The 26,209-nt window shown below is 37.0% G+C and overlaps 1 protein-coding gene across 1 annotated transcript in view; it reads right to left on the bottom strand.

The window, feature by feature from the left end:
- The window catches only part of LOC122797756 (transient receptor potential cation channel subfamily A member 1-like), a 1,191,690-nt gene that overhangs the window by 127,506 nt on the left and 1,037,975 nt on the right, over positions 1-26,209 (bottom strand). Inside the window, exon 23 of the mRNA XM_044066280.1 lies at positions 21,067-21,236. Coding sequence (XP_043922215.1) covers positions 21,067-21,236 — 170 coding nt within the window. The remainder of the gene's footprint in view (positions 1-21,066; positions 21,237-26,209) is intronic.

The raw sequence follows: 26,209 nt of genomic DNA, 5'->3' as shown, positions 1-26,209 counted from the left end.
TATATATATATATATATGTGTGTGTGTATATATACACACACACACACACACACACACACACACACACACACACACACACACACACACACACACATATATATATATATTTATTTGGGTCCACTTTGTAATTTTGAAAGCCCAAAATCTCGAGTTTTGATACAACAAACATAAAACATCAAGATTTTGGAATATTGAAACTACAAAGTGTGCAAAAAAATAAATAAATAACTAGAACAATGTTTTTGCAGGGGGGCAAGCCCCCCCTGTATTCCTCACACCCCCTGCAAGTTAAATATACCATCTCCAAAAATCGCGCTACAGTGAAGAGAATGGAAATGCTCCCATTACGCTTACCATTCTCTCCAATGAAGCGCAATCACGGAGATGGTATATTTAAGTTGCAAGGGTGGTTTGGGGCAGAGGGGGGGGGTTTGCCCCCCTTCAAAAACAGTTTTTAGTCTTTTTATTTATTTATTTATTTATTTATTTTTTTACTTTGTAATTTCGAGATTCCAAAATCTCGAGTTTCTGGGATTGGTATTTTGAAACTCGAGATTTTGGGCTTTCGAAATTACAAAGTGAACCCATATGTATATGTGTATATATATATATATATATATATATATATATATATATATATATATATATATATGTATGTGTGTATGTGTGTGTGTGTGTATATATATATATATATATATATATATATATATATATATATATATATATATATATATATATGTATATATATATATATATATATATATATATATATATATATATATATATATATATATATATAAGTGTGTGTATAGTGTATATATATATATATATATATATATATATATATATATATATATGTATATTCATTATTTAGTGTTATTCTTTGTGTTTGGGGGGACACCTGACATTCTGTTGTCCAAAATGAAAAGTATGCTTCAAGTGTTTTCTGTTGAAAATGTTTTGAAAGCTCAATAATTGTCATGAAAACATATACTTTACTTATGCAGAATTTTTTGGTTTGTACAAACCTTCATTTGTGGGGGAGGTTGGAGGTAGGGGAGAAACGTATTCTGTTATACTAAATAAGAAATGTCTTTCATGTGCTTTATGTTGAGAAATGGTACACAGATGGATTATTTTTCTAAAGCAATACATTACTTATGTTAGTGTGTTTCACCCTTCTCTATTTTATGTCATGTAGGATTATGGCACAGAAGCCTAAAAATCCATGAAACCCCCTTTCAGTGATGCTGAAAAGGAGTTCATCATCCAGGCTCTGAAGTGGCATGGAGTGCTCCTGCTTGACAGAGGCTTAGGGATTATGACTGGCATACCATCCGCAAACAGATGCCCTATGCAGACCATCTCAAAAAACTCCAGCTTTACTCCGTCGCATATCGCCTACTCAAAGGTGATCTCTGCCTAACATACAAAGCTATGTCAAACCCAGAGCTGTTGGACATGCTCCACTTAAATAAGTCCAAATCCCTCCGAGCTACATGCTCTAGGGACCTAAACCTTGTAACCACAATAAACAGCACATGCTGAAGGGATAGATTCCTGTCCCAGAGACTTCCCATACTCTGGAATAAACTACCTATCTATATCAAACAAAGCTCCTCATTAGAACTCTTCAAGAAAAATCTTGATGATTGGATGGGAAATAGGAAATTCACCCCGGGGATCACTTCTGTGGCTCTGCTCGACAGTGGCACAGGAAAATAATTTTCTTGGGTGGCAAAAGCCAGGGAACGTTTTTGGCTGGACTTGTATAGGCCCTAGGGCCAATAGCCTAGTACCTACCTATGAACCTATGAGCAATAAAGAAAATCAGTTATTCACCTTCAAATGTAGTCCTAGTACATGAAGTTGCAATCCTACTTGCATGATTGTCATGCTATATATCATTGGCTGTAGACCACTAATCTGTGCTCACAACCACAAATACAATCCTTGTTTAAACAAGTGGAAAGAAGTGAAAGCAGTCCTTTACTGTCACTAATGATGCTACAAATAAAGAAAGTGAAGAGTTCTGTCCTCATTGTTTCATTAAGTCTAATATACTGAAGGTGGGTTTAGTGTTCTGTCAGGTGTGTGTCTAGTCATCCTGTCTGTGATTTTCATTAGCAGGATATCAAGGGGAACCAAGGTTAGAGACTGGAAATGTGAAAAAAATCATTGTTGCATATGGATGATGATGTACCACGCCCTAAAGTGCCTGTGATCTTCAAAACGAAGTACACCAGTCCACTGCTCAGAGTGAAACAACTGAAATGGAAATCTGTACCTCTGGTTCTGTTCCAGAAACTAATGGATTGTCCTCTGCAAGTGAAAAGAGTAATGCTTTCTCCAGTAGAAGAGCTTTAACGTCTTAATCTAGTTTTCAAGTGGAAGTGGTGGAGATTAGGAGGTCGATCAATAGACTGGTGATCAGACAGCGGTAATGCATGTGTTACTGAAATGTGGATGGAAAGTGAGAGCTTAAGCAATTTACAGGGTGGTCTATGCTGCCATACTCATCTCTGTTTATGAGCTTTGGATAGTAATCAAGAGCTGATGAATACAAGTGGCAGAAATAAAGCTCCTTGACAAGCTAGCTGTGTTTACTGTATGTGACAGAGTGAAGAGCCTGGCAATCAGGAAGGATGTGAAGATTACATCCATCATTGCCCTGATTTGAGAAGAGTTTGCTGAGTTCTATCAGGCCTTGTGAGGCTACCCCAAAGCAGGCTCAGGATACAATCAAACTGATATCAATCTCATTACATTTGGAAAGAGCTAAGTATCCTATGGAATAATTTGGATACTGTTGCTGACAATAAGGAAGTCTAGTCTACCCTGCTTTTTTGCTGACACAGTACCCTTTGCCATGACAATAATTTAGAAGATGGATGGTAGTTGTGATTTAAGGGGGCAGGGAACTAGACATTCTACCATCTACTGCACCACTTTTTGAATAACAACTGTCTGATGAGTATGACACTAGCATCCAGACAGTTTGTGGAAACCACAGAAGTGGAACAAAGGAACACATCAAAGTCTGAAAGATCGAGGAATCTCAAAGTTGATTCCGCTAAGTGATGAAGGTGTGGGAGATGTGAGCTTTCCCCTCTTAAATATTGCCCTAAAGTCCTGTTTCAGCTGTTAAAGTCAAAGTCATGTATCACTCTTACACTAATTGCAAATACAACCCCCAATCCATTGGTAATACTTTTAAATTCTGAAATGTATATTTATTTACAAGCTCCAGGGTAGAAGGAGAAGTCTGAGTGGAGTATTCCTTTTCTCCAAGATATAGCAATCTTGAAGATCTTTTAAGTAATGATAGTATGCAACTCAAGTCCCCCCCACACACATACACACACACACACACACACACACACACACACACACACACACACACACACACACACACACACACATACATGTAGGGACGATGAGAAGGCTTGTACCCACCAAAAAATAATTTAAAGGAGTTTTTAATATTTTTTTTTGTTTGTTTTTGCAGTTCCAGTGCTTAAAATTATTTGTCAGAGAATTGCAGTATGGAACCCAACTCAATCCTGTTTTGCAAAACCTCATGTGATGCATAACTTGACAATATCTGATGAATCAGAAATTATGCCATCCATCAAATGAACTTCAACAATACTGGAAAAGTATTGAACTTCAACAATACTGGAAAAGTGTAGTGTCTCAAAAATCACAGACGCACAGGTGAAAACAGCCCTTTCAAAAGTCAAAAATGCAGCGTCAATGGGACCAGATGGTGTCCCAGGGTGCGTCTTGCACGAACTACAGAATGAACTAACCCCCCACCTAAGCACGCTGTTCGGCCTCGGCCTCTCCACAGGCGCACATCAGTGGTTGTTCCTCTTCACAAAGGAGGGGCCACAAATTAGTCTGGTAACTCTCGCCTCATGGGCCTGTCTAGCCTGGTCTGTGGGGCTATGGAGCGCGTCATCATGGGGCTCATTGGCAAGGACATTGAGAGCCTCCAGACACTTTAACCAGCCTGGTTCAGCTTTGTTGGGGACAGGTCATGCCTGCTAGGCCTGGTTGACTTCATCGTGATAGTCGCCGGGGCCGTGGACGAGGGAAGGGTGGTTCACACAGGTTGCCTTGACCTTGCCAGGGCTTTCGGCACCATTCCCAACTCGAGAGTTACAGAGAAACTCACCAGCCTGAACATAAACCTCTATGTCACGGGTAGATGGATCAGCTGCTGGTTTACAGAGACTCACACGGGTAAGAATAGTGGTCTCAGGTCGACTCCTCAAAACCAGTCACAAGTGGTGTGTGTCCCGCAAGGCCCGTCCTGGGACCCCTACTGTGTACTTCTCAGACTTCTCAGAGTACAAGGCAGACAAAGGGAGGATCTGGGCTGACTGATGACTGCATACGCTGCATACTGGGAGCCATGGCTGATGATCCAGGCGTCCTATGATGGGCCTTACTGAGGAGGGCCCTGGTCTGGGGGGGCCTCAGGCCAGGGGGTCATGGCCTTGGATGCCATGCCAGGAGGTGCATGAGACCATTGGAAGGGCAAGAACCCATACAGATAGACATATAGGTGGCAGCACCTTGGTGCAGGAGAGGTAGGGACCCAGGTAATAGGTAATAACAGATCTCTCCTTGACAAACCTTTGACAATCCAAGTAGTCAGGGTATCATTCTAATCATTCTATAAATTAATTTCTAAATAAAAAAAAGAGATTATAGTGCCCTAAGATTATATAATTAGACTTCCCACTCTATTAGATTGCCCCATTTGGGATGTGTACAATGCCCCATTTTTCCAGCAGTTGGAAAGACCACAGAAAGACCAGCCAAACCTATTCTCAAGGCGAGAAAGGATTATGCCTCATATGGCCTCAAAAAAACTTTGACTGAAAAAAACTTGGCTGTTCTCGGTGGCATATTGCTTACTATTTTACCCAAGATTTGATTGCCTCAAAACAAAAGCCACATGCTCCACAAAAAAAAATTTAGACTGCACTCTAGTGAGCTAAACCTCACCACAACAGTAAATAGAACATGCTGGAGGGATGGATTCCTGTTGCAGAGACTCCCCATGCTTTGGAGCAAAATTCCAGGCTGCATTGGGCAGAGCCCCTCGCTGGCACTCTTCAGGAAAGACCTTGACGAGTGGATGGATAACAGAAAGTGCACCCCTGGCATCACTTTGTTGGCTCTGCTTGACAGAGGATCAGTTAATTAATCAATGGGGTGGCGAAGGCCGACACACTCTGGCTAGGCTTGTGGATGCTCTCGGGCGGATAGCCTAGTACCTACCTATGAACCTATGAACCAATTTCAAAACTTCTGTGGAATGATCCTCTAATCCTCCAACAGAAATCACAAAATCACTGCTCATTATATAACAACTTGGCTTAATCAGCTTACCAAACATTCACTTACATCATGTTTTTTAAATAGATCAAGCTTTTTTTTTACTACATCTAAACACTACATTGTGCTATTGACATCATTACATTTGCAGAATCTGGGTAGGTGTGGGTTCTATTTAGAGAAATGTGTTGTATTTTTTTGTAAAAAGGTCATCTGAAAAACATCATACACTTGACAAATTTTGACAACAACCATACAATGTATTAATTCATCAAAAAATCTGTTAATAGTCTACAGTTTAAAATTATTTTTCCTTTCAAAGAGAATGTCCTTGCTTTCACATTGTTATAACATTAATTTATCAAAATGCATAGTGACTCCAAACTGCACTAGTGTCATAGATGCGAAAGCCCTGACAACAATCCAGGTGACCTGAGTTTGAATACCATCTCAAGAGCTTGATACTACAGGGAAGGAGGATAGAAGTATCCATACAGCAAGGATGGTGGAGCCTGGCTCTCTGCTACTTCCAAAATGAAAAATGACCTGACCTCTGTCAGTGGCCATGTGAAGGTCTGGAACAGTTGCTGGTTAAGACAAAACATGAGCATAATCATCCAGTATACTGATGGCAACCCTTGTCTGAGTATGAGGAGAACCATGTAAATAGAGATAGTGGGGCATATGTGGTCCTTGTTCTTATGCAAGTGCTCATGTGACCACAATGCAAAGGGGTTAAGGTCTTAAACAAAACTGCCCTCAGTTGCTCAGATGCCAGTAAGGGCACAGAGTCTTTCATGTCTGCAAGGATGATAGCCTCTCTGAACAGCTCATGCTAATGGATCAGAGGGATGCCTCGTATAGGGGCATTCCCCACAATTCGCAATACACTGATCCTGAGTTCACTTGTTGAATGCTTGATGGTCATCATGGCAAAAGGGGAAAAGCACCTAGAAGAACATGGGTAGCAACTACTTTGAAACTGTATCTCTAGTAAATATGAACTTTATGATAGACCATAGAATCATTACACTAAACTACAAAGATGTTGAAAATGGTGTCTTTGATATAACTCATTAACATCTCTGACTAGTAGAACATCATTCTGTGAGCAGCAGATACACATCCTGATATTCCAGTGCATTTTCTGAAATGTAGATGCTTTAGTCAAAGAAATCTAACTATCCTGTGAACAGCAGGTGTGGTTAAAAGAGGTGCAAACAATTATGTTATCAAGAAAAATCTTTACAGTGATAAACAGTATTTTCAGTCTTTACATCAGTACTGTATTATAAGTCACACAATCTCAGATTTTTCTCTATGTTTTATAAACTACTTTTCATATCTTGGAAACTGTTAAATATATACACATAGTGTCAAAGAAATTTTGTTCAGCTGGATGTCAGCAATACATTCCTTTGCTAGTGCTTGTCTATTGAGATATTTACAGAAATATGAAAACAATTATGCATATTTGTATGACTGCCAATAAACATAATCATTGTCATTATCAGCTCCATGTTTTCCATTCTTATATGGAACTGGTGTGTTATCTCAACTATTCCCACTATTCCTGATACAGAATGACTCCCCTACCTTCTTCTGCAGGCATGTCTGATTGTGGCAGCTCTTCTGTCTTGCAATCCATCCATCTCTTAGTTGAACATCTTTGTCTTCTCTTGATTTCTTCTTGTGTCCCCCAAATCAGCTTTACCACATTTTCATCTGCATTCATGCATGTGAATGAAGAGCCTTAATCTGTTCTCCATGACTTTTTGTACAAGTTGATAGTTTGGTTTCTGCTTTAATATCCTCATACCAACATAAAACACTACCAATATAAATGACACTGAATAACTCTCAAGATGTACAATGTACAGAGCAAATTGTTATCACCATTATCATGGTGAGCTTCACACATTTTACATGGTTTGAAGTGTGGTGTCAGCTCTTTAACTTCAGTGCCATTTGTCTACCTTTTCAACTGTCATGCCCGCCTGTCAGAGATCTTCTCTTGCACAAGCCGTCCATCCATTAACTGGATGTCCTTACCTCCTCTTACCTTATTCATGTCTTTCCCAAATCTGTTTTACCAAATCATATTCTTTTCTACACGTCACCAAACCACTGCAATCTATTCCCACTGACTTTTTTGCATCTGGCTACTTTGGTTTCAGCTCAGATGTCTTCATTTCTTCTGCATTCTGATACCCATCTCATGCCACTTATCTCTATCACCTCAATCTTTGTCAGTTGCTTTGCCTCGAATACCCATGTTTCTGTGGCAAATAGAAGTGCTGCTCCCATGGTTCACTTATACATCTTATTTTTTATCTTCTTTGGCATTTTTGTGGCACACATAACCTCTGACACTTTTCCCAGTTGGCTGCAGCACCTCTGATCCTCGCTTTGACCTCCTCATTCAGATTTCTCTTCTCCTCAACAACCCCTCTAATATATTTGAAGATGCTAACATGTTCAACTATTTTCCCTTCTATCTTCATTTTCAACTTCTTCTGATTACCTACATTTTCTGCCATTGCCAGTGTCTTGTCTGCATTCAGTTTTATCCCATGTGCCTTCAGTTTTGCATTCAATTTCCCTATCATTTGCTACAACTTCTGTCCAGGGCCTCCCTACAGTGCCACACCAAATGGATACCACAGCTTTGTTGATCTGTCCCCCTGACTTGTTTACTGATAGAGTGCATCAGCAGTATGAACAGAAAAAGCTCATATCTGAATGTCAATGAATAGCCACAACAAATGAGAGGCTAGGGACCATTTTAAGCACTCTGTACTTATGCATGCATTAACAAAGCTGCTAAAACTACCACTGAAAATCTCTTTGGAAAATGTATTCACAGATTTGATCTTCCTGCTAAACACCATCATGACTATCTACCATATTTCACAAATACTGTGGGAATTGAGGGTCTCGCATAATAATAGAGTGCTAATAGACAGAGGTGGCACCTAAGTGCATTATCCCATGCATGGATCCTCTCAAATTATGTATCGTATGATCCCAGTAATTCTCATTAGGAGTAATATAGAATTATCAACCATGGGATGGGGAACACCAATCTATAACCAAACGGGATAGGCTATTTCAACCACAAAAAGGGAAATTGTCTAGGCTTAAAATGGCCTTCAAGAGCAGCTAACCTGATACTTACCTATGAACCTATAATAACATATTGTCCTCATGTTAACTGACAAGTATAATGATTTTACCAGATACTATTGGCTAAGCTACCAAATGTCCATAAGAAAACAAAATCAGATTTTAAAAGTCATATGACTGAAGTTGCTCATGTCTGTAAAGCCTTTGAATTAAATCTCTTAAGAATTTACTATTTGGATATAACCTTAGACTTCCCATTGATACGATGCTCGATCTTTTACTCAGAAATAACCATGATCCTCCCCAAGATTTTGTCACTAAGAAGAAGCTGAGACAGCTCAGTAATGTTATAATAGTGGAAAACATATATTGTCAAGACTCTCATAGAAAAGAAATGTACACTGAATGCAGAGTTCTTATCAGTAACTTACATGAAATGGAAGCATAGGTAAACACAAATATGTCAGGGAAAAGTCTATATTTTAACAGAGACATATTCCAAGACAGTCAAAGCTGACAAAGTATTACAAGAAAATTGACAAGGCTGAACTAGAATTGTTTGTTCATATACATAACATGATTTATTTTCTCCTTTTAGAAAACTCCTCTCCAGAATGAACACACAAAAACTGAAGTCTGGCAAAGGTCCCAGTAGAAAATGCCTGTGTCATTTCTAAAACTGTCTATTATACAACTCTAGGGTTCTACCTAGTTCCAGATGGTGATACATTTCCCACAGTTAGTGCAAAGAAAGTATGGAAATTTCACAATGCATAGTGACACCTAGTGAAAACATACAGTATTAAAAGAAAATAAACATTCTGTAACAAGACTAATATACCATAAGTGGGTGAAAAGATATAAATTGAAAACAAATTATTTATTTATATATATATATATATATATATATATATATATATATATATATATGGGTTCACTTTATAATCCCGAAATCTGGAAATATTGAATTTCAGAATCTCAAGATCATAAAGAGGAAACCTTAACATCGGGAAATCCCAAAACCAGGAATTTCAAAATCACGAATCCTACACTAACCATACACCACACACATACACATACACACATCTTCCACCCACGCACAAACACACAAACCTACACTACATACAAGCAGACAAGCAAGCCCCCCTGCACCCCCCATGTGGGGGGCTGCGCACCCCGCACCCCCCTACTTAAATATACTAACTCTAAGGTCACACTACACAGACAAACACACGAAAACACCACCATACAAGCAACATTCCCCTCACACACAGACATCATAGTCACAAAACACACTGATGCACACTAAAGCCCCTAACCAAAACCCTTAAACATAAATACTTACTTGAACTACCAGCTATCCATTCACAAACCTCAACACCAAAAGCACTAACTCAACATCTCCGGACTTCGGGATTTTGAAATTCACACTTCTGGGGTTTTGGAATTTTGAGCATTCAGCTTTAGAATCTCGGGATTCTGAAATTCGATATTTCAGAATTTCGGGATTATAAAGTGTTCCCATATATATATATATATATATATATATATATATATATATGTGTGTGTGTGTGTGTGTGTGTGTGTGTGTGTGTGTGTGTGTGTGTGTGTGTGTGTGTGTGTGTGTGGTTATACTTCATAATCTCGAGTTACTGAAATCTCGCATTTCAGTAACCCAAGACCATGAAGTCTAAAACCAGAATGCCAAAAGTGCATAAGATCAAATTCGAATATCTCTAATCCACGCTTATGCATTTCCGGTGCATCGTGTGTAGTGTTATGGTGCCTGAGATTGCAGGTGAGTGAGTGTTTGTGTGTGTTTTGGTATGTTGTATGTATGAGTAAGGGTTGGGAGGTGTAAGTGTGAGTGTGAGTGTTGGATTTGTTGGTGTTTGTGTATGTGTGATGTGTATTTGTGTGCGAGCGAATGGAGGATGGCGTGCTATGAGGTTTTTTTTTTTTTTATGTTATGTGCAACCTCGGAGATGGTATATACAAGTGGGGGGGCCACAGCCCCCCTACATGGGGGGGTGCATGGGGGCTTGCCCCCCTGCTTATATGTAGTGTAGAGTTGTGTGGTTTGTGTGCTGTGGGTGGAATGGTGTGTGCGTGTGTTATGTGGTGTATGGTATATGTATGTTTGTGATTGTGTGATTTGGGATTGTGGGTTTCTGTATTGTGAATGGTTAGACTTTATAGTGTCGGGTTACTGAAATTTGAGATTTCAGTAATTCACAATTATGAAGTGAAATCATATATATATATATATATATATATATATATATATATACGTACATGTTTAAAAATTTTGTAAATGTTGACATGAAGCCAGTGAAATCATGACAAATAGCTATGGAAAAATAAGAAAATATACACATATAAGCTTTTAGAATAAGCTGATTTATCTAGTTTTAATTGTCTTTGTTAACTATTTTTGTATGCCCAGTAATTCTCTCTATGTCTTTTTTTTTGCAGTTACTGTTCTGAATGTAAGCAGGATAGAAACTATAAACAGTCATGAATGAGCTACCACCCCAAACAAAATGTAAATAAATAAATAAATGACAAAATAAATAATTTGGTACTGCCTTATTCTTATGTTTTATGATACCCAAAAGGTACCATAAGGCACGTCTTGGTATAGATTTTTATGCCATGGCTTGGCACTGTTTGCCTGCATTAGACTTTCCTGAAGGGTGTTCTAGTCTTGGGGAGACAGCTCCCAGTTTGCAATCATCTGCAAATTTAGTTAGTTAGAGGCCTTTTATTGGGGCCCATTGTGGCCATGTTTCTGGTTTTAGTGATTTCAGAAAATACCTGTCCCTTGTTATAGTTGGAGGGGTTACGTTTGAGGGAATTATTGGGTGGATGTTTGGGGTGAGGAGGGGTAAAGCTGGAACTGAATTTCTCCATTTACAGGTTCACTATATCACCAGGCTTAGTGAATGTGGCATCGTTAACCACCAGTTCTGTACATTGCTGTGAGCTGCCCTTGAGATAGCTGACATAGCTGTAGAAGGCCTTATGGTTAGTTTCCCCTGGGAGGATATTTTAACCTCAAACTTGGCTTTGCTTGACCTAATTAGCACTCTTCATTGCCTATTTACTTTGATGATGAGAGATTTTTTTATCTTTATGTGATGCCCTTCCTGATTTTTGCCATAATTTTTTTCCTTTTGTTGTATAGCCTGTTGAATTTGGATGGCACCCTGGGCAGTTTGTTTCTGGGGCTAGTTCTGAGCTTACTTCTGGTAGGTACAGCAGCCTATATGCAGCCAATGATGTGGCTGTAAAGAGTTTCTGAGAGTAATTCTGTATAGGTTAGTGTGTTCTCAAGGTTGGGAGGGGCATTGAATTTTGACAAACCATCACTTAACAGGTAATTTGCCTAGAAATAGTTCCTAACTGTTACTGGTTTTAATTGGATTATGAAGTTGATTTTGATTTCAAAGGAGACAGCTTTATGTTAGGTCCTTACTAGGGGGAAGAGACATTCTCCCATATTTGTGAGCACAAGGCCTTGTATGTTGGAACCTCTACTGGGCATATTCCCTATTTGGTCAAGGCTCTTTATGAAGTCCACATATCTCTGTGCCTGTAGATTTGATGCCATGTAGGATTACCAGTCTAGAGATGGGTAATTAAAGTCTCTCATGAGTAGGGTGTTAGGTTGGATGGTAAGTGTCTCCAGTAGGTCCCATTATGTATTGTGAGCTTCTTAGCACCTGGAGGGTGACCTTTATCTAGCTAGGATATGGTATGAGATTTTGTCTATGGTGATTTTCACATGGAAAAACTTGAGCACTTTATCCTGTTTGAACACACCATAGACGTGTTAAATAAAAAAACTGTAGGCGGAGGCAACCATGCATAAATGTATAGTTCAACAGATAAGTGTACTACTTCACAATTAAAAACAAAACTCTTTAATGGTGTGCACAGATGGTAAGCGCTTTTGCAAATGCTTCATCAGACCAAAAAACACCTCATTACTGATTAGTCTTTATATAGTCCATGACTAATTAAGATGTCAAACCCATGCTGGTACTTAAAGGCAGAATGCATAATTGATGTACTGAGTAAACATATATACATCTTCCCAAACTATACCAAGTAAATACAAAACATATTACATTTAATGTACATTACATTAAACTCAATATGTATATATATATATATATATGTGTATATGCTCATATATGACATGCTATAAAATATAACATCCAAAATATACATGCGTATAATGAAAATTAACCATATAACTTTTAAAAATTTGCTTCACTGAACTGAGCAGTTCCCTCAGATATGATGTCAAGAAAGCAAATAAACCTAGGTGTCAACATTTAACAAATAGGCAGATACAATAAAACATGAATAAACTATCAACCCAATCCGATCTCAGCCATATACATCTGGAACATGTAAATAATATAATAAAATAATCATTCCTTCTACCTAAAATATAAACATCAAGTAATAACAAACCAGATATAATAAGTGAAAGTGAAAGAATGATGTTCTCCTAAAGTCATGACATGTTTGGCTAGAGCATTATTGGCATATTGTATCCTAATAGCATAAAGATGTTCCCTTATTCTGGTACGGAACATTCTATTGGTTTTCCCAATGTAAAAGGAAGAGCATAATTTACATTCAGCTAACTACACTATATGTGCAGTATTGCAGTTGGCATCAGCTCTGAACCTATATTTACCAGTGTCTGGATGTATAAAACAGCCATTAGTATTAATGTAACTACAATAGTTACATTGTCCACAAGGAGCAGTTCTTGCTGTACTATTAGGCATACTTCTATGTATAGTCTGACATAATATTCTCTTAAGATTTAATTTGTTTTTATATCTAAAAGTGGATCTTTCACCAACTGTGTTCCTGAGGTCATCACTGGTGGTAAGGATCTTCCAATGATTATTAATAATCTCAAAGATTAAATCTTATTAGGATACAATATGCCAATAATGCTCTAGCCAAACATGTCATGACTTTAGGAGAACATCATTCTTTCACTTTCATGGCCATAGATACTATCTTACCTATTATTAGACAGGGTGATATTAGGAATGGTACAGAGAAAAGGGAAACTGCTTGGATACTTAGACTTAGAACTGATAGGGGTAAGGGGCTAAATTAGAGGGCTTCATTTAAACCTATATTAAAATCTCATAGATAGACATGTATACTATAGGTCATTATTACTTCTTTAAATATTATATCTGGTTTGTTATTACTTGATGTTTATATGTTAGGTAGAAGGAATGATTATTTTATTATATTATTTACATGTTCCAGATGTATATGGCTGAGATCGGATGGGGTTGATATTTTATTCATGTTTTATTGTATCTGCCTATTTATTAAATGTTGACACCTAGGTTTATTTGCTTTCTTGACATCATGTTTGAGGGAATTGCTCAGTTCAGTGAAACAAATTTTTAAAAGTTATACGGTTAAGTTTCATTATACGTACGTATATTTCGGATGTTATATTTTATAGCATGTCATATATGAGCATATATATATTGAGTTTAATGTAATGTACATTAAATGTAATATGTTTTGTATTTACTTGGTATATTTTGAGAAGATATGTATATATGTTTGCTCAGTACATCAATTATGCATTCTGCCTTTAAATACCAACATGGGTTTGACATCTTAATTAGTAATGGACTATATAAAGACTAATCAGTAATGAGGTGTTTTTTGGTCTGATGAAGCATTTGCAAAAGCGCTTACCATCTGTGCACACCATTAAAGAGGTTTGTTTTTAATTGTGAAGTAGTACGCTTATCTGTTGAACTATACATTTATGCATGGTTGCCTCCGCCTACAGTTTTTTATTTAATATTCTATTTATGTTGTTTTGGTGAGAGGCATTGAAAGTGAACAGAAGTAAACAGGATATATTACTGAGTGTATTGACCAGCTTTTTACACCGTAGAGGTATGCTTGTCATTGATGGATATTGAGGCATTTCCACCCTTAGCCCTTGTATAAGCAGCTACTGGTCTAGAAGTGTGGAAGGCACTGAAATTGCACTTTTGGGGTATCCTCTGCTGCTTTAAATCATGTCTCAGTAACTGTACCGATACCTATATTTTAGAGTGTGAGGAAGGTTTGGAGGGAGTATATTTTTTTTAATTTGGGCTCCTGGCATTGAACAGTATCACCATGGCACCATTGAGTTAATTTTGTTCATAACTCATCTCTATCTATGAACATGAACATGATTTCCAGTGTGGTATTTCAAACAGAAGCATTAGATATGAGTAGCCACAAATACCTGTAGCCACACACATTTTTAATTTAAATGCAGAACTCATCACACCAGATTCAAAACTTGATAATGATTCCATATTCAACCTAGTCTTAACATGCTGCATCAGTGCCTTGACATCTCATTGATCTCTGTCCTATACTTCCACAATTTTTCCACAACAATTATTTAAACCCCTCACTGTCCAACGCAATGCATACTAGGCAGACATATCCCAGGAGGTTTGGAAACATATCTGATTATACATCTCAAGGCCAAAAATTCAACACCTCAAAAGACCCCAGAATCTCCCCTATTACATCTTATGGAACAACTTACAATTGTGCAAGTTAAACTGTTGCTGATTAAGAGTGGGGGTCTATGAGCCCAGCAATGTCCATGGCTTACACCCGAAATGAAAACCTTTGTCAACCAAAACTGGTGCTACTGGAAAAAGCATTCCCAGAATGATGATGCCAACAATTCCTGGTACTTGAAAAAAAACAGAATAATAATTGCATATATTTCCAAAGTAAACCTTCTAAGAAACAAACATGTTTGCCTCCAACCAGCTCAAAACTTTTGTGAATAACAATGAAATAATTAACAAATAACTAATTCTTGCATTCATGCCATGCTCACAAGTAGCAGCTTCTTTTGCTAATAACTTCAAAAATCATTGAATCTAGAGTGAATGTATCCCAGTCCTGAATAAATATAATTATTAAATTGCTCCCCTGGAAAAAATAGCATATGGTATCTCCTTAATTTTCTCATTGTCAGATCTACATCCTATCTTTCATTTCAGAGAAGGTCAACCTTAAATTTCTTTGTAATCCCCTTCAAAAGGTTGACATAAAATCAGGTTCTGTATTTTGCAGCTTTCATCCAGCATTTCTCAAGATGGCAGCACATTTTTAAACCTTTAGTCTTCCTATTCAACAATTTACTAGCATGTGGGATTGCTCTAATCCTATTTCAAGCATACTTTAAAATGTATTGGTCACATGCTGAAATATTATTTCCAGATATAATCCTCATATTAAAGGTTCAAGTGATTTTACAAAAATAAATTAATTAACTAAATAAATAAATAAGTTAATAGCTTGCTGTTTGCTTGCTTTTCTCATTATTTGCTCAGATTATCTGTATAACCACATCCACAAAATTATGTCATAGTATAAACTGGGCATATATTTATACAGATTTGAAAAACCACTGTGGATAATTAAAATCAACCTAAATTTTAGAATAGCAGATTCTTATTTACATTGCGGTTTCAATAAAACAGCTTCACCTATGTTAATTTTTGACAAGTTATTCCACCTGCTAGACTTGGTTGATAAGTTGTACTTCTAGGAAGCAAGAAAATAACTGCAGACTGCTAAGAGGTGACCTGTGTCTGGCATAAAGGCATCCCCCTACTCAATACTGACGGATTTACTGTACATCAGCAAGTCAAATGGCATCAGAAATACTCAGTCTGGTGATCTAAAGCTCTTCTGCAAAGGAGAAAGCAAAACTAACCAATATAAAAAAAGCAGCACCCGCGATATTTGAAGAGAAATACAGATAAAGGAATCCAGACATGAAAAACTTTACAATACAAAAAATAAGAAGACAAAGAGGAAAAGTATAAAAGGAGATTAGTTATTCAGAAGTTGAAGAAATAGAAAATGAGGTTATGGAGTACCTCTGGAGTGAAGGATTCAGTGTAGAAAATCTAATTCAGAAATCACCACAACAGGATAGAGCAATGGATATCCAAATTAAGGGGAAAACAGTGGAACAAGAAGCAATTAGTCAGGCGCCATATGAAGATAATTTGGAGTCTTCTACAGGAAACCGGTATAAATGTCCACTTGAAGCTAGACAGCAAGGGAAGGAACAGGAAACTGGAAACTCTGATGCAGTCAATGCTGAGGAGTGATAGGTCAGTGAGTTCCCACATGATACAGCAATGGATGGTACAGGATGAAATTGAAGAGAATGTGCCACAGGAAGATGCTATAGAATCTCCTATAGAATGCTGGCAGGAAATGGAAAACAAGGGATGTGCCCTCAGTTTGGAAGAAAATGAGCTTAGAGAAGAGTTGCTTGATTTAATGGACATAGACAGCTATATCAAAATCAATGAAAAAAATAGACTTCAGAAGATTAATAAAATCCAAAAGGTCAGAAGTCTGATAAAACAAATGAAAACAGTAATTAGGACTGTTCATAGAGATCCATGCAATATAACAGAAGTAAACAGGATATATTACTGTGCAGCTAAATTAATAACTGATAAAGTTCTACTATAGAACACAGGCTAGTGAGAAAAAGGAAGGGGAGAAATCAAATGCCACCATGGAAATATTGAATAGAGAAAACTATAAAACAGTTAAGACAAGAAGTGTCACTGTTAGAAGATTATAGAAGAGGGAACAGATCAACAAAAGTACTAAGAAAGATAGATGTGATAAAAGCAATGCACAGTATTAGAACAGACCAGGATCTATCATGCACTATTGTAAATAACAAACTAAAAATTTCAGCAGATGTGGAAAAACTTTGAAGATACAAAGATAAATATAAAGGAAAAGTACAAAATAAGCAATTTATTGATGACCCCAAAAAAGTTTTATAGAGAATTGGAAAACAAGGTAAAAATAATTGAGAGACCACCAAAAAAAAGATAAATAGATAAGTATCTATGAAGATCCTGTGGAACATAACAAAGATGCTAAATGGATAGAAGAAGTAAAAGAAAGAATAAGAAGTTTAAAGGTACAGGATTTGAAATGGGATGAAGTAACAACCAGAGATTTAAACAAAGTTAAGAAAAGACTCAAATTGGAAACCCCAGGCCCAGATGCAGTATCTTTGCAGGAAAATTTAGCCATGAGTAAGAACTATTTATAGGCGCACACCAAACATACACCAACCTTGCTAACAGGAAAAACAATGCTCCTACTTAAGAGTGAACCTGCAAGCTATCCTAAAAATTATAGACCAGTGACTTGCCTTGTGACGATGTATAAACTATACATGAATTGATGCTGACACAGTTTACAGTCATTTAAAAGAAAACTCAATTATGGCAATAGAACAAAAGGCAATAAAAGAAAGTCATATGGAACAAAGGATCATTTGCTGCTAAATAAAGTCATAGCAGAGAACTGTAAAAAGGGGAATAATTTAAGTATTACATGGACTGACTATAAAAGTATTTGATAGTATCCCATATTCACAGATAAAAGAGGGCTTATAAATGTATAAGATACATCTTACACTGATCAACTACTTTGCAGTGATAATGAAACAGTGGCAGACCACTTTGCAACTAAGTCATGTTAAAGGACAAATTATTATTCCAGGGATAAACATTCAAAGGGGGATATTCCAGGGTGACTGTCACTGCTGCTATTCTGCCTTCCCTTAATCCATTAAACTGTCTACTTAACAGCTTAGGCCATGGCTATAATTTGGCTCCTAGAAAATAACAAAGTGTAAAGACTTCTCTTCCTCTCTTTGTCGATGATTTGAACCTGTATAGCTCATCAGATGAGGAACTGAAAGTACAACTGCAGGTTGTCAAAACTTTTTCAGATGATATAAGAATGTCATTTGTTCTTGTTAATTGTGCAAAAGCAACCTTTAAAGCAGGAAAACTGCAGCACCAAGAAAAAAAGGGGGTAAGAATGTGATATAAATGAACTTGAGCTAGAGGGAGTGTATACATATTTGAGAGTTGATGAAGTATCAACAATAAAACATGAACAAATGTAAATAAAACTTAGTAAGGAGTACTTTAGAAGACTTAAATTAATCCTGAAAACAGCATTGACATCTAGGAACAAAGTCCAAGATATAAACCAATTTGTTCTTCCTGTCCTAACTTAACAGTTTTGTACTGATTCACTGGCCCCAAAACATGTTGGATAGATTAGATAGGAAAACAAGAAGGATGCTTCATGCTCACCAAATGATTTATAAAAATCAGTGCATACCAAGATTATATATTCCCCGTTCTGAAGGAGGGATGGGCCTCCTTGGAATTGATTACATGTACAGATGTGCAATTGTGGGACTCCACACCTCACAAGACTCAAATGTAGTGAAAGTTTTGAAACATGAGGTGAATAAATCTAAGATGATTTCCCTGCTTAATCCAGCAGAAGCATATTGGTGTCAACTAGGAATTTAAATCAAACCACAAAAACAGGCAGCAACTGAATGTGCCAGAAAACAAAACAAAGAATATAAGGTGAAAGACCAGATGAGAAGGCAAGAAATGTGGACAATGCATAAATAGAGCTGTAAGTATAGAAAACTTCTGGAAGAACCTCATGTTGATCAGGAACAAATGCAGGAATGGTTAAGGAGAGGCAAATTCAAACCAAGAGAGAAAGGTTAATATTGGCGGCACAAGATAGTGGGATACATACACATTGGTTTACAAAGTGCATTGAACATGTGGGAGAAACAAATTTGTAAGTTTTGCAAAACGGAATTGGAAACAGTTGCCACCTCATTGCTAGTTGCGAGATATTAATGGCAGAAGAACTGTATACTGAAAGGCATAATAATGTGGCGAGACTGTTGCACTGGGGATTGTGCAAACATTATGGTAATGAAGTGGCTGAAAAACACTGGAAACATGAGCCACAAAGCATCACAGAAAATGATGAAGTCTACATCACATGGGATCATCCATTACCAACAGTTCAAAAGATAGATGCCAGAAAACAGGCTATAGTGGTCCAGGAAAAGAAGACAAAAGTAGCATTGATCAGTGAAATTGCCACACCCAAATACTACAGTGTTCTGCATACAGAGAGACACAAAGCCATAAAATATCAGGATTTGCAAGCAGAAACAAGAGCAATGTGGAAGAAAGATACCCAGATAGTTCCAATAGTAGTAGGAGCAATGGGTCTTATAAAAAAAGAGTCTACAATCATATTTAGATATGCTAATAATACATGTAACTCTGTACGAATTGCAGAAGGAGTCATTACTGGGCACATTGCGTGTGCTGCAAAGAGCACTTTTGTCTGTCATCAAAGACTGAAACAATACTAATTTCATGAACTTTAATCCTACTTTGACTTAGGAATAGTGTCCATTCCCATCATGGTATTAGAAACCCAACTGATTTTGAGAAATTAAAAGGAACGGGTATATCTCACAAAGAATACTGCTGTTCTAGAAAATATTTCCCATCCACATAAAACAAAGTTCATCCTATCCATATTCAATTGCAACTTGGATCTGGGAATGGGAAACAGAAAATGTACTCCAGGACTGACCCTGTACTACTAATGGGCAGAGGCAGCTCCTAAATGCTTTATCCCATGCAAAGGCCCCTCAGATTATCTATGATATGATCTCAGTTATTCACGTTAGAGGTAATATATAATTATCGATCATGGGATGGGCAAGGCCAGTCTCTAATCAAATGGGATAGGTTAATTTGAACAAAAAAGGGAAATTGGCTAGACTTAAAATAGCCTGCAAGGGCAGCTAGGCTAGTATTTACCTGTGAATCTAGGAACCTATAAGAAACTCCACTAATGCATTTTGCGTGGAAATGCAGTAGCCTAAGACTTATTTTAGGTAGTGAGGACTATTTGTTCAGTCTTTCCTGATGGCATAGTAGGGAGTTTCAGATACAAGAAAAAAATTGCAGAGGGTCATCTTTAAGAACAAAATGAAATGCAAATGCCACACAATTTTACATCAAAAACTGCATACTTTCATAATGCAAACTGTAAGGAGGTCAAGAGGTGAGTTCCATGTGTTCAAGGTGTTCTGATTTCTCTGACATTTTAAATGACCTGTCATCATGGTTAGTTTTTGATTAATGCCATCTGGATCCCTCATCTTAGATTGATTAGCCCATCATAAGCATACCAGGAGAGAAAACCTCTAGCCAAAATAGCTCTGATGATCAAGGTAGCTTACAGCAAATGCATGACTACAGGGATGTGATTTTGTATCATGTTTGATTAATGAATGCATTACACTAATTCTCATCTCATTTGCCTTTAAGCCTTGAAGAATTCTACATATATAAATGACACAATGAAATTATAGGTACATGTGACATTTTGACAGATCTATGTCCTGAGATTTACTGAAGTGTTTACAGACAAATGTAAAATGCCTGCATCTTAAAATACTATCTGAACAAATTAAGCACACTGTGTGCTATGCATAATGACATCATAATCAAGGTTTGTTTAATATTAGCTGATTGCACAATTATATATTTTGGTGACCAAATATAAGAATACTTCAGTTAGGATCATTTATTCTCTACTTACCTTTGCAAGTAAAGAAGGAAATTTACCCAGGAGCAAAACACTGCTGTAGCTCCACATTCCCACTGCCAGCTGTACAGATTATCAGTAAATAAGGGAAGTACAAAGAGGATGGATGTCACTGATATCGTCCAATCTATTAAGTTGGAGAAATCACACAGGTACTTCCAGCGCTGCAGTGAACAGAAGAGAAGTTCATGAATGACCAAAAACATAATGACAGCATTAACAATTAATCTCAATACTACTATTTGCAAACACATTTCTTTTATGACAGATCTCCCCAAATATAAAGTCATGTGTTTGAAATATCAAAGGGTAATTTTACCATAGACTGTGCCTACAAACTGACAGCAGAAGCAGTCATTTGAGAAAAACAAAGGTATTTGATGACAAAATGAGTGACAAAATGGCATTACATTAAATGTTACTGTGAAAAACATTTCTCAGAACTTGAAAAGGTTCTTTTCATCTCAGGTGTCCTGTAATTATCATGGTTACCACAGACATTTGAATGATAAACTAAGAATGAAAATGTATAACAAAGATCCACAGAATAAACGCTCGATCAGACCAGTAAAAAACGATAATCAGCAAACCAACAAGCAGGTGATAGAGCGAACAATGCAGCATACACAGTCTAACTATGAACCGTTTATTAACATAATAGAGGTAAGCGCTTTCACAAAAAATGCTTCATTAGACCTATACACATAAAAACAACCACATTAAAATATCACATATTCATACATATATAAAAATAAACACAACAATACACATATAAAAGATAATAAATATCTCAATAAAATAAAAAATCTATCTTAAAAAATCTTACAATTGTTATTTTGGTACCCTCCATTTCTTCAAATAGGGCTTAATAGATGCTCTTTCGTTGAGCCCAGAGCCTTTATCGTTATAAACTAAGATTGTTAAAACCAAAAATAAACCATGTAACATTCATTATGTACCACAAACACATTTTTATTTAATAAAAATCATTAATAACCTGTGTAATCTATGACAGCAAGTTTCAAAAGTATAATTGCATCTTAATAAGCTGAGGCTTAGCTTTAGGTGGTGAGCAGAGAACATCAGAAACCACAGGAGTTAATGGATAAAAAGTCACATTTAATAAACTTACTTATATAAAATGTTTTTATATATAAAATAAAAAACTCCTAACAGTGGCTGTTGCAGTTAGCAAAGGTAATCACTTGAAAACACAAAGCTATCACTCAAAAATATTAACCTCTTCTTAATACATTGTGCATCAGAACCCTTTCCCAGTTTCTATACAGTTCCATCTCCCTAATTCGCACCAGGCTAACCTTTACTGTTACTACCTGTTGAAGATCCTTCCAAAACTTGTCCCTAGCCTGTTGGAATTCTTACTTAAAGTAACAAGAAAAGCAATCTTCCATATTTCAAGAAAGCTCTCAATTTCCATCTGCTTAATGAAAATAAATGCAATTGCTTTAGAGATATTGGTTAGAAAATTGTTTAAGTCCCATCCCTGATATGTCTGCTGTATGCTACTTCATTAGACTGACTCACTAATAATTCACATGTTAATGGAGGTTTTAGAAAGTAGTATGATTGATATGGTATATATTAACACATTACTGTTGCTGTCATTGTTAGTATTGTTATTTTTTATCATTACTGTTACTAGTACTATTTCTTTGTTTCTTTCATACTTCCAGTATCTAAGCACTGTAACCTGACCATTACTACACATTTTGGAGGTCTCTTTTATGTTTTGCAAGTGATACTCTATTGAGTGGTACCATCATTTATACAACTGAATTACTTGCTACACCTTATGCTATTGCATTTGCTCTAATATGAATTATGTGTTTTATGTTATACTTAAGCAATAACCCACAATTGAGTGTGGATATATCAGGATTTACCCACTATTATTATGGTTTGATCATGAGGGTGAAGCTTGAGTGATTAAATAAAGCCAACTGTGGGTAAATCTTGACATACTGACACCCATGAGTGGGTTATTGATATTACAGAATGGCAATATTTAAGAAAGAAATTGGTTACCTTTCTTAAATAATGTTTTTGTTTAATGGTGCTGTAGTGTTCTTCTGCATTGTTTCCTGTTCTTCCGCATTTTCTGATGTACTGCATGCATGTGGGAGTTACATTCCCATACTTGCACAGAGAAGCAACAAAGAAAAGAGAATCTCTATTGCTGTTTTTTTTTTTTTGAAAAGAAGTGATTGAGAAAAGTGAATCTCCATTGTGATTTTTTAGCATGCATTTTCTGAAGGATATGAAGGCTAAATCTGAAAATTATGTCATTGTTTAATGACTTCAACTCCAGTGGCTTGCTAGAAACTAATTTGATTTGCAAAAGAGGAATGCTATGAGGCAAAAATCTGGACATTTTGTGAAGATCGGGACAGCTGAGAGGTAGAAGAGTCGACCGAGGTTTAAGAAAGGACAGCACAGAAATATATCAAAATTAAGTACATTTCTGTTTCTGTTTCTTTACTTTTGCAGAATGCACCTGATTTTTCTTGTATTTTCTCTACCCCTCTGTGGCATATTCCAATAGAAAAGTCTGGCTGTTGAATGAAAATTTAGTGGCCAGACTTTTTTTCTATTGGTATATGCTCATTTCTGAATAACAATAACCGCTCATTATATAATTTTTTGTACTTCACGTTATTTTTGTACGTTTATTTCACACCAATATTGCTTTGCATTGCACATGTTCAAAATTATTTTGTTTTTTATATTTATCTGACTGGCTCAGGTTGTGGCTGAAAAGGGACCTTAGGGTAATTAATTTACCTAATTAACAAATATTAGCTCGATAAGTAAACAAAGTAAATAGTCAATTAAACGTGAATATTTATTTGATGTTGTGTAGCTTAGCCAGTTGTTGTCTGAGTAGTTTAAATCTCTATAAATCCCTGAAAATATTGTATTTTCGTGGATTATAAGATCATGGTATTAAGAAACCCTCATGCTCTATAAGAGACATGGAAAGTATATACAATATTATATTTAATACACATATTTTAATTATTATTTAAGCAATGTCTAGCTGTGAGACATCTTGTCTTCTGGCTGCTAGGTGTTCTTTTACAGGTACTGAGATACCACCACCTACCTACCATATCTGCAATGAAAGAAGGTGCGGCCTGGAATGTGTGACATATACAGTGTACCTTTATAGCAAGTTTCAGCAATGTTACAGATAACTGCATCCATCATGCAGTGAAAAGCTTTTATGTCACACATTTTATGGCAGAGACTTCTCTCATGTACTGAAACAGTCATATCTTTTTGTCTTGGAATATAAAGAAATCTAAAAAACACAATGGAGATGAAAATTTCCCTGCTCAACACTTTTATACAAATGGAAGATATTTAAAGCCTATCAGAGGTAAAGCACTCTGGCTGGTCACACCTCATTTCAGGCAGGGGGCACTAAATCCTATGTGTTTAACAACATGTCCTTATCCACTGACTGAAGACCACAATCTTAGCATAATATTTAGGCACTATATAAGATGATGGAAAGATCTCACTTAGCAGATGTGTTTTTACAATGATTGTTGCTAGGATACTCAGTAAGCCTACCATATCCTGTAGTAGAGAGTACCTTTTTTGATTGTTTATCCCATCACAAGCAATGATCATGTCATGTTTGACATTAATCCTTTATAACATTGAGGTGTTTCGAATTTTGGCTGTAGGCTGGCAAGATACTGTCACAAGCTACCCAAAATGTCCAGAGGGGTATGTATCTCTCTTACTTAAGTTATCAATCACTGAAATGTTTTAGCGATTGCCAGGTCACAATGTCTACCTTGTAGTGTTTTTAGTCTTGCTGAGTTCATTGTTAAACCCAATACATTCTTGCTTTTGACTTTCTTCACTGCGATGATACAAAACTCTAAAATTGCCATAATGGTTAAGGTCTTCACTTCCCATACACAAGAACAAGGTCTGATCCTGACATATGGCCAAGACCTATGTGGAGTATGCATGGTCTCCCTGTTTCTCTGTGGGGTTCCTCACATCACCCACTACATGTGGGTGTATCCACCTCCTGTTTACCCAAGAATGGAGTTGTGGGCAGCATCACATACTGTAGATGATTCCTATTGGAGATGCTTTTGTATAGATAAACTGCTTTGGTTATCAACTGTGGTAAGCCATATCCTCTAGATAGGAGACCATGGATCACAGACTGCCAAGGCTAGCCATTTAACAGTGTAAAAACTGGCTCAAGGTGATTATGTTATATTGACTAGTGTCACCAAAAATGGGCATGTGATAAATGGGTTGAGGACCTGGCCTAGATTGACTTCACTAGGAATCTTTGCTAATGCTGGGAGGGGTTTATGTACCACTACTGATCAGTGTGTGCCTGTATAAACCCCAGTAGCCCTAGGTCAATAAGCTACTGTCCTGCCAGTGTCCAGTTGTCCAGCTTTGGTTACCTGGGATAGCTCTGTTGAGTGAAAGCTGGACATAAAACCAAACAACCCATCAAACATGAATTAAAAAGTGCTACAATCAATAGAGGCTTAATGTCAAAATATAGATTGGAAGAGGATGACATGATAGTAAGGAGGAGGCTGGGCATTCTCTGGACATGCCCTGTATCCACCAGGAGACAAGATTGCAAAGCAGTGCAGCAAAACCACTTGGCTTGGCTTGGGGTTGACAGTCTACTACTCAATAGGATGGCAGACTAGAAATGGTGTGGCAATTGTGATGAGGGGGAGGCTTCACAAGACAGTGAGGGAGATCATCAGAATTAGTAATAAACTCATACCAATCAGACTCTAGTGTAAAGATAGGGCAATATTCATAATATCAGCCTATGCCCCTTAGCAGGATTGTGATAGAGAGGAAAATAATGCATTCAGGCAGCAGTTGCAAGATTTACTAGGCAAGGCAGGACGACATAAGTTGGTACTGATAATGGGAGACCTGAATGCACATATGAGGACAGGCAGAACAGGATATGTGAACTGCCCATTTCCACGAGTGGGGAAAAAGGAATAAAGAAGGACAGACCATTCTAGACTTATGTCTGGTAAATGGTGTGATGGTGGCCAATGCATGGTTCAGCAAGAGAGGCAGTCACAAAATCACATAAAAGAGTGGC

The sequence above is a fragment of the Protopterus annectens genome, chromosome 3.part1, assembly GCF_019279795.1.
Source record: "Protopterus annectens isolate FY-2018-M chromosome 3.part1, PAN1.0, whole genome shotgun sequence".
In the NCBI taxonomy this organism is placed as follows: domain Eukaryota; kingdom Metazoa; phylum Chordata; order Ceratodontiformes; family Protopteridae; genus Protopterus; species Protopterus annectens.
This window is presented reverse-complemented; position numbering and strand designations above follow the sequence as displayed.